General features: G+C 38.2%; 1 protein-coding gene across 5 annotated transcripts in view; it reads right to left on the reverse strand.

Annotated features, from left to right (window-relative positions):
* SNAP91 (synaptosome associated protein 91) overlaps positions 1-14,425 on the reverse strand; it is a 143,695-nt gene that overhangs the window by 89,628 nt on the left and 39,642 nt on the right. For all 5 annotated transcript variants that reach the window (XM_053913851.2, XM_053913853.2, XM_053913850.2 and 2 more), the window contains exons 3-7: positions 10,478-10,620; positions 9,624-9,699; positions 8,735-8,837; positions 6,980-7,073; positions 5,214-5,325 (exon numbers count right to left, since the gene is read on the reverse strand). In XM_053913851.2, coding sequence (XP_053769826.1) covers positions 5,214-5,325; positions 6,980-7,073; positions 8,735-8,837; positions 9,624-9,699; positions 10,478-10,620 — 528 coding nt within the window. The remainder of the gene's footprint in view (positions 1-5,213; positions 5,326-6,979; positions 7,074-8,734; positions 8,838-9,623; positions 9,700-10,477; positions 10,621-14,425) is intronic.

Raw genomic sequence — 14,425 nt, forward strand, 5'->3', positions numbered from 1 at the left:
AAAAATGCATTCTTTCTACAATCTATCTGTAAATGCCACATAAAGAGAAAATAGAGCAGTGTTTAAGTAGCTGTTCAAGACAACAACAGAGGAGGATCACATGGCTTAACATGTTTAAATGTCAGGTGAATTATAAAAGCAATATAGCCAATGTTCTTGAAGCAGAAGTGGGAATGAAACAAGGGCACACTGTGAGGGAGTATGAAAATGAATCAGCTGGGCATGGATCTGAGTAAGACGAGCACCTCAAAGGTAACTGAGGTTTAAGATTTGAAATACTAATTATATATAAACCCGAAACAAGAATTTGAGAGCTTGGTTTTAGATATTGCTCAGTTTTAGGTAAGAACACAATATCTAAATTTAATGTCTACGAAAAGACATGCAAAACTAAAGCTCAGAATAAAGGTAAGCACTGACATAACAGATTTCAGACACATCATAATGGACATAATAGGTTCTCCAATAAAGAACATGCATAGACAATGGAATGGGACATGGCTAGAAAGGAACGTTAGCACAAGCTCACATTTATGAGTGCTAAGGTAGAGTAAGATCAGTCAGCAAAAGAGAATGGGAAAATCTATCTTCTTTGGCTTCCTGATAAACTCTCCCACCTGAAATAAAGGTCATATGGTTTTCAACTGCATATTATGGGCAGGAATCTTTCCACACTGAATGCAAAATCTCCAAGAGCCCTGTACTCGATGCTGGGACGGTCTCACCCAACCTCCATTCTATCATTTGCTAGACTCATGAGAAGCCAGGATTCTGGATGTAAATTTAGTTCTGCAAATGAGACCTGTGGGAGGTCTAGAAGGTGAAACTAAGGTAGATCCATGTTTCCTGTGCCTTTTCCTCTGTTTCTTACGTGTGATAAAACCCCAGAAGTCTGAGTTTATCTTTCAGCAGCATTGCACTGTCTACCATCCACGTTAGGGGTTTGAGGAGCCATTGTTTTGGTTGCAGCCACTTGATAAGACACCTTACTCCTTCGGTTATAGCTGCAGGGGTCCGTTCTCCACCTTCCTAGGATGGCAAGGCAGTCGAGGTGGTAGCAGTAGCTACTTGCTTTTAGCATACCTTTTAGTGGTGGCCTCAGTAGTAGCTTCCCTAGTGTGTATGGTAGTCATCTCAGGAGGCCAAGCCTAGAACCAGTTTTCTGAAGGGTTCCAATAATTACATAAGCACCTAATTTCATGTGTTAAATTCCTTTTGTTTACAATGTGCAGGATGCTTTGTTTCTTGAATAGACACAGTATTTAGTACCTGAAGTGTGTGCAGGAATCAGACCCTCAAAAATGTGGTAGATGGCAATCTGGGATTAGATATGCAACCTGATTGGATTTGATGGCAGTGATGGCCACCTGCAACTACTGGAACATTGAATTCTCACAGTCTGTGCTGTGCAGGAACAAAATAATTACTTAAATGATCACCTATGGTTTTCTGAAACGAGCAGCCAGATTAAACTTAGCAGACCAAACAGTTTCTGGGATTGAGCACCATGATGGAAACAAGGCAAACAGAACCGTGGACTGAGTGGCTACTCCTGAATCCCATGAAAATCTTAAAAAGGAAAATGACAACACAGGCTTTGAAATTATTGGCTTCAGACTCCCTTCAGACTGTGGTACATCAAGCTGGCCTGAAATAATCTTATCTCTTGAGACACAGGGCTGCCATAGCTCAAAGTCAGAGGAGAGCCTAATCTTGTGAGTTGCTGAATTATAACATATGTGGTTAAATTTCCAGCCTCACCACAGTGTCTTCTGTGAAACTTAGAGCATCTCTTGTGGAAGAAAATTGGGGAAAAAACCCACTTGGTTAACCCGGAATTCAAACCAAAATGAGCGATCCTTGCTGGAAAAAGCTATTCCCCCTTACTCTGAAGAAGCTGGTCCTGCCTGGCTTGGTGATCCTGTAATCAACCTAGTTTTCATCAGGGAATGAAAATCTCCTAGTACCCTATCCCTCTACCTCTTATCCCCTTCCTTTGTCAACGGCCTCAATTCCTAGGATGTGTTTAGAGCCCAGCAATTCCAGCATACCAGAGAAAGGCAGCACAAAGTCTGACCCAGGGGAAAAACATACATGCTGCTAGAAGAAATGCAAGATTCTGGAAATTTATGTTGGCAGTGGGATCACCAGACAAATGCAGGCACTGAATTAAGTTTAAATGGTAAGTAACAAATAATTTTTAGCATAAGCATGTCCCAAACATTGCATGGTATTTATTAAAACGAAGAGTCATATGTATAGATCTGGATACAAATTTAATTGGGTGTCTTGTATTTTTTCCACCTGAATGTCAATCCTAATTCATAAAAACTAGAGTGTTGGAATGAATTCTAAATGTTCTGAGCAGGAAATAAGGAATATTACATTAGATTATGTAATGTAATTGATAACTTATCGATTTGGGTAAGCATACCAAAAAGCATGGATTAAAGTGCTAGCCTGAGCATCTGGAAGTGGCTCTAACACAGTGGTTCTCAAACCCCAGACCAGCAGCAACAGCGTTCCTGCGCCACACCTACTAGAAATGCAAATCCTCAGGCCCTTCCCCAGAACTGCTGAATTAGAACCTCCAGGTTGGATCTAGCAACCTGAATTTCAGTAAGCCCCCCAGGTATTCTTGAGGAAGGTCCTAGAATCACAGCCACAAAGCACTTTTCTTCTTGTCTTCTGCAAAGGGACTATGTACAAGGGAAAAGGACATACCCAGACTTTTCAGGGAAACAGACTCTAGGCTGATGCTACTCCTTGGGGACTCAACATGTCACTGTATCTTCTGCCAATCTGAGTAGAGGCCCTATAGGGATTAGGTGATAAAAGAAAACCATGTCCAGTGGATGCATGAAACTATGTGTGGTTATTTCTTCAGTTTCCTGAATATATAGTTGGGATAGAAACACTGTGAAACTAGCAGAGTCCCCAAACTGGTTTCCTAATTTCTGCAAAGGTATGGGGCTAGCATTCCATCATATCCCCAGTTAACCTGCATATCGAGTTTGTGCAAAAGATGAAGGAATGGCAAATAACAGGTTACTATGAACTTAATCAGGTAATGACCACTACCTGTAGTGATCCAGATATGTCCTCCTTCCCAGTGTAAAAATCCTGGCTCCTGACAGGCAGCTATCAAACTAGAAAATTCTCTTATCTCTATCCTAATAAACAGAGCCCATCAGAAGTACAGGATGCCAGTACACCCTCACTGTCTTATTTCAAGGGTATCACCTTCTCTGGTGGTTATAATCCCAGGGGATATTACTTTGATGACATTAGGATGATTGTATCTAGCACGCAAGAGTTTCAACTATGCTAAGTCCTTTGATAAGATGCATGTATATCAAAGGGTGAGAGAGAGAATCTATGAAAGTTCAAGGACCTGCTATGTCAAAGAAGTTTCTGAAGGTCCAAAGGTCCCCTCCATGTGAAAGACAAATTGCTTCACCTTACATTCCCATAACAAAAATGCATGCAAACCCTTTTTCTCAGTTTCAGAGGCACCATATACAACATGTGTGTGTTGCTCTGAGCAGAGTATCTAGTACAGTATTGAATGTAAGTGGGATCCAGTGAAGGACAGGCTGTGCCACTGCTGCAAACTGGAGCCACGTGGGCCTTTGCTCCTGCAGATCTAAAGGTACTCAAAGCGTCTTCAGCAGATCCAAATGCTGCAGAACACCTCTGGCACACTCCACTAGGGAAATAAAGTAGAAGTCTCTAGTGCTTTGGAGCAGAGCCATGTCTTCTTCAGACAGTAACTAATATCCTTTGGAAAAATTGCTCTTGGCTTGCTTCTAGAGACTTAGATTCTGACCACAGAATATCAAGTAATAAGGAGACTCAAGTGCTATCTAATATACCAAGCCATAGAGTTGGACAAGTGCAAGAATACTCCACCATCAAATGGAAGTGGTCTGTCAGAGATCAGCCTCAAGCAGATCCTGAATACCCATGCAGGTCATATGAAGGTGGCCCACATTCCCAGTGTACCTCCTCTTCTGCACTGCCATTTCTCCTTGAAGTTGTGCCTGTGACCAGCTGACTGAGCAAAAATGGAACCACAACTTGGTTTAGAGATAGTTTCTCATACTGGTACCAGGTGGAAGTGGTTTACTGAATCATTATATCCCTACACAAAGGGGTGACCTTGACAGTAGAACGAAATCTTTTATTGTCGATCAAGCTTTAATAGTATAGCTATCTGATTTTTCACTTTATGTCAAAGGAAATAGGATGAGACATACAGAAATGCACACAAATGTGTGCAGTAACTAACTGCTGGCCTGTACGACCAGGGACATGGGAAAATAAAATTAGAAGATCAGTGACAAGAGGTCTGGAGAAAAGGTAGAGTGGATCAATCTCTCAGAATCAGTAAAGAACATGAGACTATTTTTGTCTCATGCAAATGCAGGCCAAAGGCATACACCATAAAAAAGTCCTCAGTAATGAGGGGGGCAAGAGGACTCCACAGGCTGATGAACTAAATGCCATCGCTAAGTATCCCATCTGTCGAAGATAAATGAGGAGCCTCTACCATGACACCACACTCCAAGGAGTACCGAGGCCCCCCCACAGTAACAGGGTAAGGATGAGTTCCTAGGTGGAGAGCAGTGATCTCTCTATACCCTAACAGTTAGTTTATCCTGGACATGGATTTGTCACCTCTGCCCACATGGCTCTGCCAGCACCGCCGTCTGTGGGATGACTCACCATTACAGTATCTCACACAGCACTGCCTCGATTTTTACTGCACATGAAGTGAGACAACATACTCCACGGAATTCATCAGTCTTAGCATGAATTCCATCGGTCCAGAAGTGGAAGGCCTTGCATAATGATGGAATGGCCCACAGAAGAATTCACTTCATACTCGCTCTACTCTAAGAATATACCTTAAGAAGTTAGGGATTCTAGTATATACTCTGAACCATTGATCAATATACGGGTCCAGGAATGTAGGAGCTAGAGTGGCCCCTCTCACTACTACATTTAATGAGGTGGCGGTGGCTTCTTGTTTCCTGCACATCTCCAGGGCTGGCGTCAGAGGTAGATGTTAGCATAATGGAGCAGTAATTTATTGCTATAGGACTTATTCCAAAAGGTAAAGCTTAGAACCTCCTCCTTCAGTCATTCTGAAATTCTGTTAAGTACCAAAATCTTTTTGTTCAAAGGCATCGTTCAGTAGTTCTACATACCAAGTAGGTTAATAACTCCATCGTTGTAGCAAGCAAAAAGTTTGATAAGATCTTTGAAAAGAAGCATAAATGCAGCATTTATGACACCATTTGTTAGCTCATTTGGATGCACCTAGAAGGAGATGAAAAGTTAACGTGAAAAGTTAACTCGTATCATCAAATGACAATTTTTCTCAGAGCACATTAAAAAGTCTCAAATGATTAGTAAGAAATTCACCCTGTTTTACAAATGTTCTTTAATTCTTTTAGTAACCTAGCAGTATCAAAAGATGGATTGCATTTTTCTTGCTTCAATTTAAGTCAATGAAGTTATCCTATCAATTATAAGACATACATACATTCTATTTGATCAGGAAACCATAGATCAAGCAAATCCACCTTTTGAACATCCGGTCTTTTGTTGCTTTTACTATGTTATATTACCTTCTTCCACTTCCCCTAGTAATGTTCTCTGTGGAAGGGTTCGGGTTTCAGGGGCCTGCAGTAACTCAATGAGGAAGCATAGGACAGGTAATAGATACCTTGCCAGATACCTCTAAAACAATTCTTGAGACTCATGGCATTCACCCACCCACCAAATACTCTAGTAATCAACACAAAGAAGAGTAATTTCTCCTCATCTCCCAATCCTTGTTCACATCTTCTCAAGCCGTTTCTTTTTCCCTTTATGACTTTTCTCCTTTAAGACAATACCATAATTGAGGGCAAGAAAAGAAAAATAAATGCACAAAAAAAGTTAAAAGAAGCAATTCCACAAATATCTAGTCAAGTCCTTACCATAAAACCTGTCAAAAAAACAAGATGCATTGCTGCTTTTACTGAAATGTCACTGGAGTTGGGTGTTGTGACTAGGATTCAATTATAGAGTAAACCATATAATTATAACAGAAAATTTAAGTTATTAGTATTCGAGGAAGATTGTTTTAAACAACCACCAAAAGAGGGGGAGGCTAACAATGTGAGTTAAGAATATTACTATATGTCAGAATATTTTATTTTAATGAATCAAATATAGTTATTTAATTAAAACTTTTTATTTTGAAATAACTATAAATCCCTATGAAGTTATAAAAATAGAGGGGGATTTCAAGGTACCATTTACCCAGGTTCTCCTGACGGTACCATCATGAAACTACAGCACAACATCACAGCCAGAGTGTGGGTTTTGATACAATCCACCAATCTTATGACCTGATTGTACTTGTGTTCACTTATGTGCATCTGTTTAGTTCTATTATAATCTTGTCACAAGTGTAGGTTTGTGTATTTACCACCACAGCCAGGGCTCAGGTATGGTTTTGAGAGACCAGTCCCACTGGTATTGTCAGGAAGAAGTACCATGATGAAACATAAACAGTTCTCTTTGGTGAATGGCATCATCTGAGCATCTGGATAACATGGCTTCTAACTGCAGGCTGAGTTACTGAGCTGCCTGCAGGTACATTTTGCAGCTACAATCTGTCACAGACAACAGGAAACCACCATCCTGCTCCAAACCTAGGGTTTCAAGAATGTAGCACTCACGTTTTCCTATGACTTAAGTAACTACCTGGTTACAACCTGGTAACTACCTGGTTGCTCAGACAATCTGGGTAATCATCTCTACCATGCTAAGAGCTTCAGATAAACTAAGAGTTTATCTAATTATCCTAAATGAGGGAGATCTCAATCTGCTTCCCAAGGATATTGCAGCTTTGCCTGTATCCCACCTTTAAGTAAAAGGCAATACTGATTGTGTAAGAAACATTTGCTAGTGAGATACGTACATCAAATTCAAGCAGTGCATCAATTTGTCCCTGCAGTATTGGCATGCTCTTTAGTAGCTTTTCAGGAGCCATTGTCCTCATGACACCATCGGCCCTACAAGTTTTTTAAAAAGAAAAAGATAAAACCTCCTTGTGCTTGGAAAATTCAAGACCACATGCATTGCTCTTAGCCATTTTCCCCTTATTTCCTTGTTAACCCTGTGGGTTGATTTTGAGACTTGAAGAGGCTGTAGTTGACTCCCCCTCTCTGTACTACTTGCTCTGATCCATTCTTATTTTTCAACCACACAGGCAACTCTTTCTGCACCTCCCACAGGCAGAAAGTACTGTGGTCAGGATAAAAGAGGTCAGTTGAATTTCTAAATGGATTCTTTTAAATCTGTAACAAAGATAATGGTATTAAAAATCTAAGTTTCCTAAATGCTAGTTTTTTTGTTTCTGAGAAAGGGAAAACATGTCTTGGAAGTCTTTAAAGGACTGGAGTACAGATGTTATCACCATCAGTGAAGAAAAATGCATGATGATATGCATAGTTTGGCCAAAAGGAGGTAAGAGTTTAGCTGTAGAGGACGCAAGTGGAGGTTAGTGCCAGAGGGTGTGTCAGAGTGGGCACTGCACCCTGTATCCACCCCCACATCCTGTGATGGTCAGGCAGTGACAATACTGAAACAGGTGGAGAAAATGCCCAGGAAATGAGAACAGGCTGATGATGGCAATTTTCAAGGTCTTTCCCACGTCAATGGTAGGAAAAGCATCCCAAAGAGTCTTTATGTGACCATAAAGGGGTAGGGAAGTTCCTAAGAGGGCTGTGGGCCTGTGGTTAGAGAGGTCACAATGCATCGGGGGACATCAACAGTGATTGCCCAGGGCCATGTAAGAAGTCAGAGGAAGGTGTATGAACTAGACTCATTTCTAATAAGAAGGGGATGAGGTAGGAATCTTAATTTTTTTAACATTCATCTACAACAAACTAATTTATTTTGAATAGGTAAGTTTATATTGGTCATCACCATGATAAAAACACCCAAAGCTAAGGTTAGGTAAGCTATTAGAAAAGTAGAGTTATATCTTTTTGCGTGGATTACAGAGACTACAACATAAATCTTCTACAATAATTTGTCATTCTTTCAAGTTAGGAACAAACACAAATTTGTACATATTTTTGGCTGAACACTTCTGATTAAAGTCAAACATCTACTTGGGGGGAAATAAATGTTAATGAAGAATTAAAATGTGTTTCTGCTTCAATGAGGTTTTCTTAGTCAATGGTTAGTATTAATAATTAGTTCATTATGGCGTGTGTATGTATGTGTATGTTACACTAGGCCGCTATTACCTCTCAGAAACAGGTCTCCACCATGCACACAGTTCAGTTTAACCTCAATCAAAACACATCGGAATAATTATTGTCAACTACAGCCACTGTTCTTCTAAAATAACTTTGTTTAAATTTTCTCCATTTAAAAGTAAAGATATATGTGTTTATGAATTTTGAATTGGTTTTAACAAATAACAATGTTATATCATTTCAACTCTAAGTATCATGTCAGATTTTATGCATGACAATATAAAGGAATGCATGTTACAACCTCAAGGCTAAATTCAATAATATCATTCATTGAGTTTCTTCTTCAGGTAGTTGTAAAGTGGCCCTTGATAATCACAATTAGTTGGCATTTAAATTTAATTAAAATAATTCAAGTACATGTCAAAATCTTATTCTGCTCAGATAAATAGGAGAAAGAAGAAACATACCCTTTCTTCACTCTGGCAAAATCAAATGCCATCTGTCTGTAAGAGAAAGCCTTTTCATTCAAATATCTACTATAGCGCCTTATGAAGGTAGACATATCATAACCTGGGGGAAGGAGAAGAGGAAACAAAACTGATTAGTAAAATACCTTCAATTGTGTTTTGCTTAGTACCAATTTCTTTTAACTCCCCAAATGTAAATAATTCTGGGATGAGGTCAATTAGTGTGTCAGATGGGCTTCATTTAATCCTACGGCAGGCAAAGATAATCTTGGCATGAGACATTCCAAAACTATTTAGTTTAGTTATGTTCAGCTGTTTATACTAGTTTTTAAATATCTTATCCTTGTACAGAACGTCTGTTCTGATTTCCCATTGCATTTTTGTTCACTGTTCCAGGTAACAGCCTGTTTTAGACTCAATGTATGTTGCTCTCAGAGAACTCTCCACTTCCCAGCTGTGCTTGCCTTATACATAACAGCAACCAGTAAATATGATGAATGAACAGATGATTACAGTTTGAATTCTATTAATTTATAAAGAATATTTCTTTAGGACTGTTATGTGTTTTTTTTAAATTGGAAAAGCATCTTTCATTTCACTGCTTCTTGCACAATTATAAACAAACAACTGTGGGTCTAGCAAATCCACTGTTATTTTTTAAGGTAAACACTAAGAAGACAAAAATAAAATTAACATATAATTTACATGCTGTGTTATCTAACCATAAGATATTTAAAAACTAGTATAAACTACCTATATACTTTTTTATATTTTCTTAAACACCTAGCAGAGCTGTCAGTTTTAACTTTGTATTAATCACCTCACATCAAAAAATAAAAAATTCCACATAAAAATACAGCAAAAAAAAATACAACATAAATATTCTCACCATGGGATCCACTTTTGTCCAAAAAATTGCTGAGATTGAATAGTGTATTTCTAGAAGCCAAATACTGAATAAATCTCTAAAAAACAAAAACTAGAATTAAACATCAGTATTATCAAATCATACTTTTAAATAATTTCTGATACTAAAAAGAATTTTTATTTTTAAAAATTCTCACTTTTTTCTTTTACTCAGTTATAAAGCTTCCTAGGACTCCTGACTTTCTCTGGGGTGTGGGGAGGAAAGACTGAATATTACTGGCTGAGTTAAAATTAAATTGTATGATCTTTCATTACTGTATATAACAGAAACACTGCAATCTAATAGGATTCAGTAGACATCCTACACAAAGTGGTATTTTTTATTTTATTAATATTTTCAAAAATTAAACATTTTTGTGAAAGCAATTTTCACTTAAAGGCACAAAGGAATATTTCCTATAGGAAAAATAATTTTATTGTTCCTTTTTCCTAACATTTTTGCCCACTAATACATTTACATGGTATATACAGGGTGGGGCAAAAATAGGTTAACAGTTGTTCATATGGCAAAATAATACAATGAGTCATAAGTAACAAGACACGAGTAAACTGTGTTTCACGTCCTCACATCTGTAACCCTACTTTTGTCCCACGTGGTACACTTAGGTACCAGTAACATTTAATACTTACAACATTAATTTTTTAAAAAAATAGCTAAAAAGAAGATTAAAATTGTACTCTAGATGAATCTGAACCACAGATATTCTCTTCTTTTTCTCATAATTAGTGAAAGCTCAAAGGGCCTTAAGTCTTCATCATATTTTTCCATAAAAGCCTCACTCTCCCACCAAAAATAGAAAAGTTCACTTAGTTTACCTCATTTCCATGCACCATAAGATGATGTGTTGTGACTAAAGCTTTAAATACAACCACCCAGCTGCTATTTGTTGCCCGCTCAAAGAGCGTGTCGGCCATCTGAGGAATATTAACATTGGTTTCATTGGTAGCCTGGATCAAATCTATGAAAATAGAAGGTATCAATCAATGATATTAATCATTACACACAAAAATTCATTGCAAATGTTAGACCTGTAAACACATTTACTAAAATGAGTCCAAAATTGCTTTGACAATAGTTAACAAAATTTAAAAAATAAATTGCATTATTTTCACACAAATATTTATAAATACATACATTTGTTAGCCAATGTATTTGTTTTTCTTGAGCTTATTTTTTCTATTGAATTCTCTTCTATACCCTCTTCTGAATTTTTTGTGTTTTCTGTTACCACAATATCAGTTTCAGACTCAGGAAGGCTAAGCCTCACATTAATCACCTTTTTTATACCTCCAAGCGTAATTGTTTCAGACATGTGGACACTTACTCTGTGCGCCATTTGAAGTCAATAACATGAATATTTTTTAAAACACTATGGCTAAATGCATACTTCAGTTGGATTTTTATTTTGATGGATGTGAATAAATAATTTGTCACTCAAGTGTCAGAATGAGAGCAAACAGTGAAAGGAAAGAATTTCACGATGCCCATCTAAGTGTTCATAGAACATCATGCACACATTAAATTACTATAATTTGACTTGCGTTTCTGAGAGAGTAAAACTTTGTAACACATTCACTATCTACACCTACATATTATCAGTTTGATTCCAGGTCTGTCTCAGGAAAAAACAATTTATATAGGGGCAAACAGGGGCTGCACAGCATTCAGAAAACATGGTGAATGTTGTCAGAAGTTAGTAGAGGCATCCAAAGATCACGTGCTAACAGAACCCAGGCCACACTGGGATACTGCCAACTGAAGAGGAAACAAGTTGGGCTTCTTTTTTAGGCCACACCCATCATGCAGAGAATCGCATGTGATATTCAGTTCCTACAAATCCCATGCAACAAACACAGAAACAAACCACGCTTTTCTTTACTCAGAATCCACACTCAGTAATCCTTAAGCTATGTGTGTTATTCATTTCTCTTATTTTACAATAAATAAGATTCTAAAAAGTTGATACTCCATCGCTGAAATAGCTCTTAATTTCTGGTCTAAAGGGTATCAGTAATTGTTCTCAATTATGAGTGGACCAAACCAGGCTTATTTTTTACTTTATTTTAAATTCCAGTCATCATCCCTTTCCTCCCTCAATATTTCTCTTTATTGGAATTCTATTCACCCTTCAAGAAACTTTTCCTAATCCCTTTTAAATGCATCCTCCCTCCACATCCCACATCCAGAGGGAAGTCACATCCTCATGTGACCTCCCTGTTTTAAAACTTGAGGCATTTTGTTTTTGTTGGGCGTTCAGAGTAGATGTGCATCTGCCCTAAGTTCCTACCACACCAAAGCTCCTTGAGGACGGAGCAGGCAGACCACTGTCTGTTTCCTGTGCAGCACTTCACAGAGCACAGTGCGCAATAAACATGTCGAGTAAAACGTATGGAAACTCTACTTTCGCCCAAAATATAAACAGTCTTTTGAAAAAGAAAACTCACTATGCTATAAACCTTGTTTCTGAGACAATATCAAAGGACAAATTTATACTTGGAATTCTGTCCCAGTCATGAATTCTTCTATTCAGTTATTTACTGGACTGTCTCTGGGAATAGAGAAATGCTTTGCTGGTCAGAGGAGACAAATACATGTTCAGAGAACAGAGAAATCCCTGTAAAAGATGAGTAAAGAGAAGCAACATAGTAGAGCAGAAAGAGCCCTGGTCCAGAGCTCAGCTCAGCCCCTGCCTAGTCGTGTGACTCTGGGCAAATTACTATCCCTTTAACTCAGCCCTCATCTTGTAAAGAGGGTAATAATTACTACTTTTCAGATCTATTGTAAGAAGTGCAAGTGGTCTAAACAAAGTAGGAACCCAAAATAAATGTTTGTAAATACTGTTACACATCTACTGCATTATGAGAATATAGTGAGCTGTTAGGGCAGATTCCATGAGAAGGACCCTAAAGTCAGCCATGGTAAGTGAGAGGAGTGAGAGGTACTTTTTAGCAAATATGCCAAGTGTGGAGCCAAGTGAGGTGGTGTGTCCTTCAACACCTGTGGTGGTCTGAGGGCTAGGTGTGGGCAAGTAGTGGGGAGAAATGTAACTAAAGAGCTGAGAAATGGCCAGTGAGGGGTCTCACACATGACATCAAGTGTCTAGACTTCCCCCTATGGACTAAGGGGGACCCCTGAAGAAGTACCAGTAAGATTTCACTTTTACTAGCACATTATTCAATCACATTAAAGTCAATCACGTTATTCAGCAACTACTAAATACTATCTGCAAGGTAAGCAGAGGCACAGGGTGAGGAGCAATCATCTCTGCCTGGAGATACTAAAAGACACAGGAGCGGCAAGTTAGAAGGCCCAGTCGAGAGCCAGAGATGAGGTGAACATAAACTAAACAAAAGGCAGTGGAAATAGGGGAGATAATGAATGGGACAAAAAGATACTTATGAGGACAAACTGATAGGACTGGGAGTGAGTAAAAGGATATTAAGAGGTGAAGAGAAAAGGAATCTTGAACAAGTCAAACTTTCTGGTCTGGGGTCCATTAAATGCTTTTTGCTGAAATGGACAGAGAGTTGTTTTCAAAGGGAATATAAACTATTTTGGACATGATATATTTGAAAGAGCTATTGGAGATCTATTGTGAGATGTCTGATAGGAGCCTAGAGGTATACCCTAAAGTTTAGAGGACACGTTTGGCCTAGATACAAATTTGGGCATCATCTTCAGTGAAATAAGAGCTGAAATCTTGAAAGTAGAAGAGGTAACCCAAACATCATACAAAGAACCATAAAAATTATATTATACATAAGAAAAATAAGAACCGAAGCTAAGAAAGACCAATGTTTAAGAGATAGGGGGGCAAGTTTTGGGGTGGAGGGGTCAAACACAAAGGAAAAAGGACTCATGGCCCTGGACAACAGTGTTTTGACTGTGGGGAGGGAGTGTAACGGGGTTAAACGGGAGTGGAAAAAAATACAATAAAGATTAAATAAATAAAATATTAAAAAAGAGATGACCAGAGAAAAGGAAGTGAAAGAATGATCCAAATGGTAAAGAGAAGCCCAGGAAAATGAAATTATGGAAGCCAATTAAGAAATGGGACTATATTAAACTAAAAAACCATCAACAAACCAAATACATTTGATAAAGGGTTAATATCCAAAATGTATAAACAACCCATACAACTCAACACCAAAAAACAAACAATCCAATTAAAAATGGGCAGAGGACCCGAATAGACCCTACTTCAAAGAGAACGTACAGATGGCCAACAGACATATGCAAAGATGCTCAAAATCACTAATCATCAGGGACATGCTAATTAAAACCACCTCGCACCTCACAATGGCCATCACCAATAAATCAACAAACAAGTGCTGGTGATAATGTAGAGAAAAGGGAACCTTCATTCACCATTGTGGGAATGCAGATTGGTGCAGCCCCTGTGGAAAGCAGTATGGAATTTACTCAAAAAATTAAAAATGGGATTGCCTTATGACCTGGTGATTCCACTTCTAGGAATATATCCAAAGAAACCAAAAACACTAAGTTGAAAGGATATATGCATCTCTATGTTAATTGCAGCATTATTTACAATAGCCAAGATAAAAAAGCAACTTAAGTGTCAATCAAAAGACAAGTGGATAAAAAAGCAGTGATACATATATACAATGGAATATTGCTTGACCATAAAAAAGTATGAAATCTTAGCACTTCCAAAAGCATGGAAGGACCTGGAGGGTATTTTGCTAAGTGAAATAAATCAGACAGAAAAAGGCAAATACCATACAATCTCACTTATATGTGGA

Source organism: Desmodus rotundus, chromosome 11 (genome assembly GCF_022682495.2).
Source record: "Desmodus rotundus isolate HL8 chromosome 11, HLdesRot8A.1, whole genome shotgun sequence".
In the NCBI taxonomy this organism is placed as follows: Eukaryota; Metazoa; Chordata; class Mammalia; order Chiroptera; family Phyllostomidae; genus Desmodus; species Desmodus rotundus.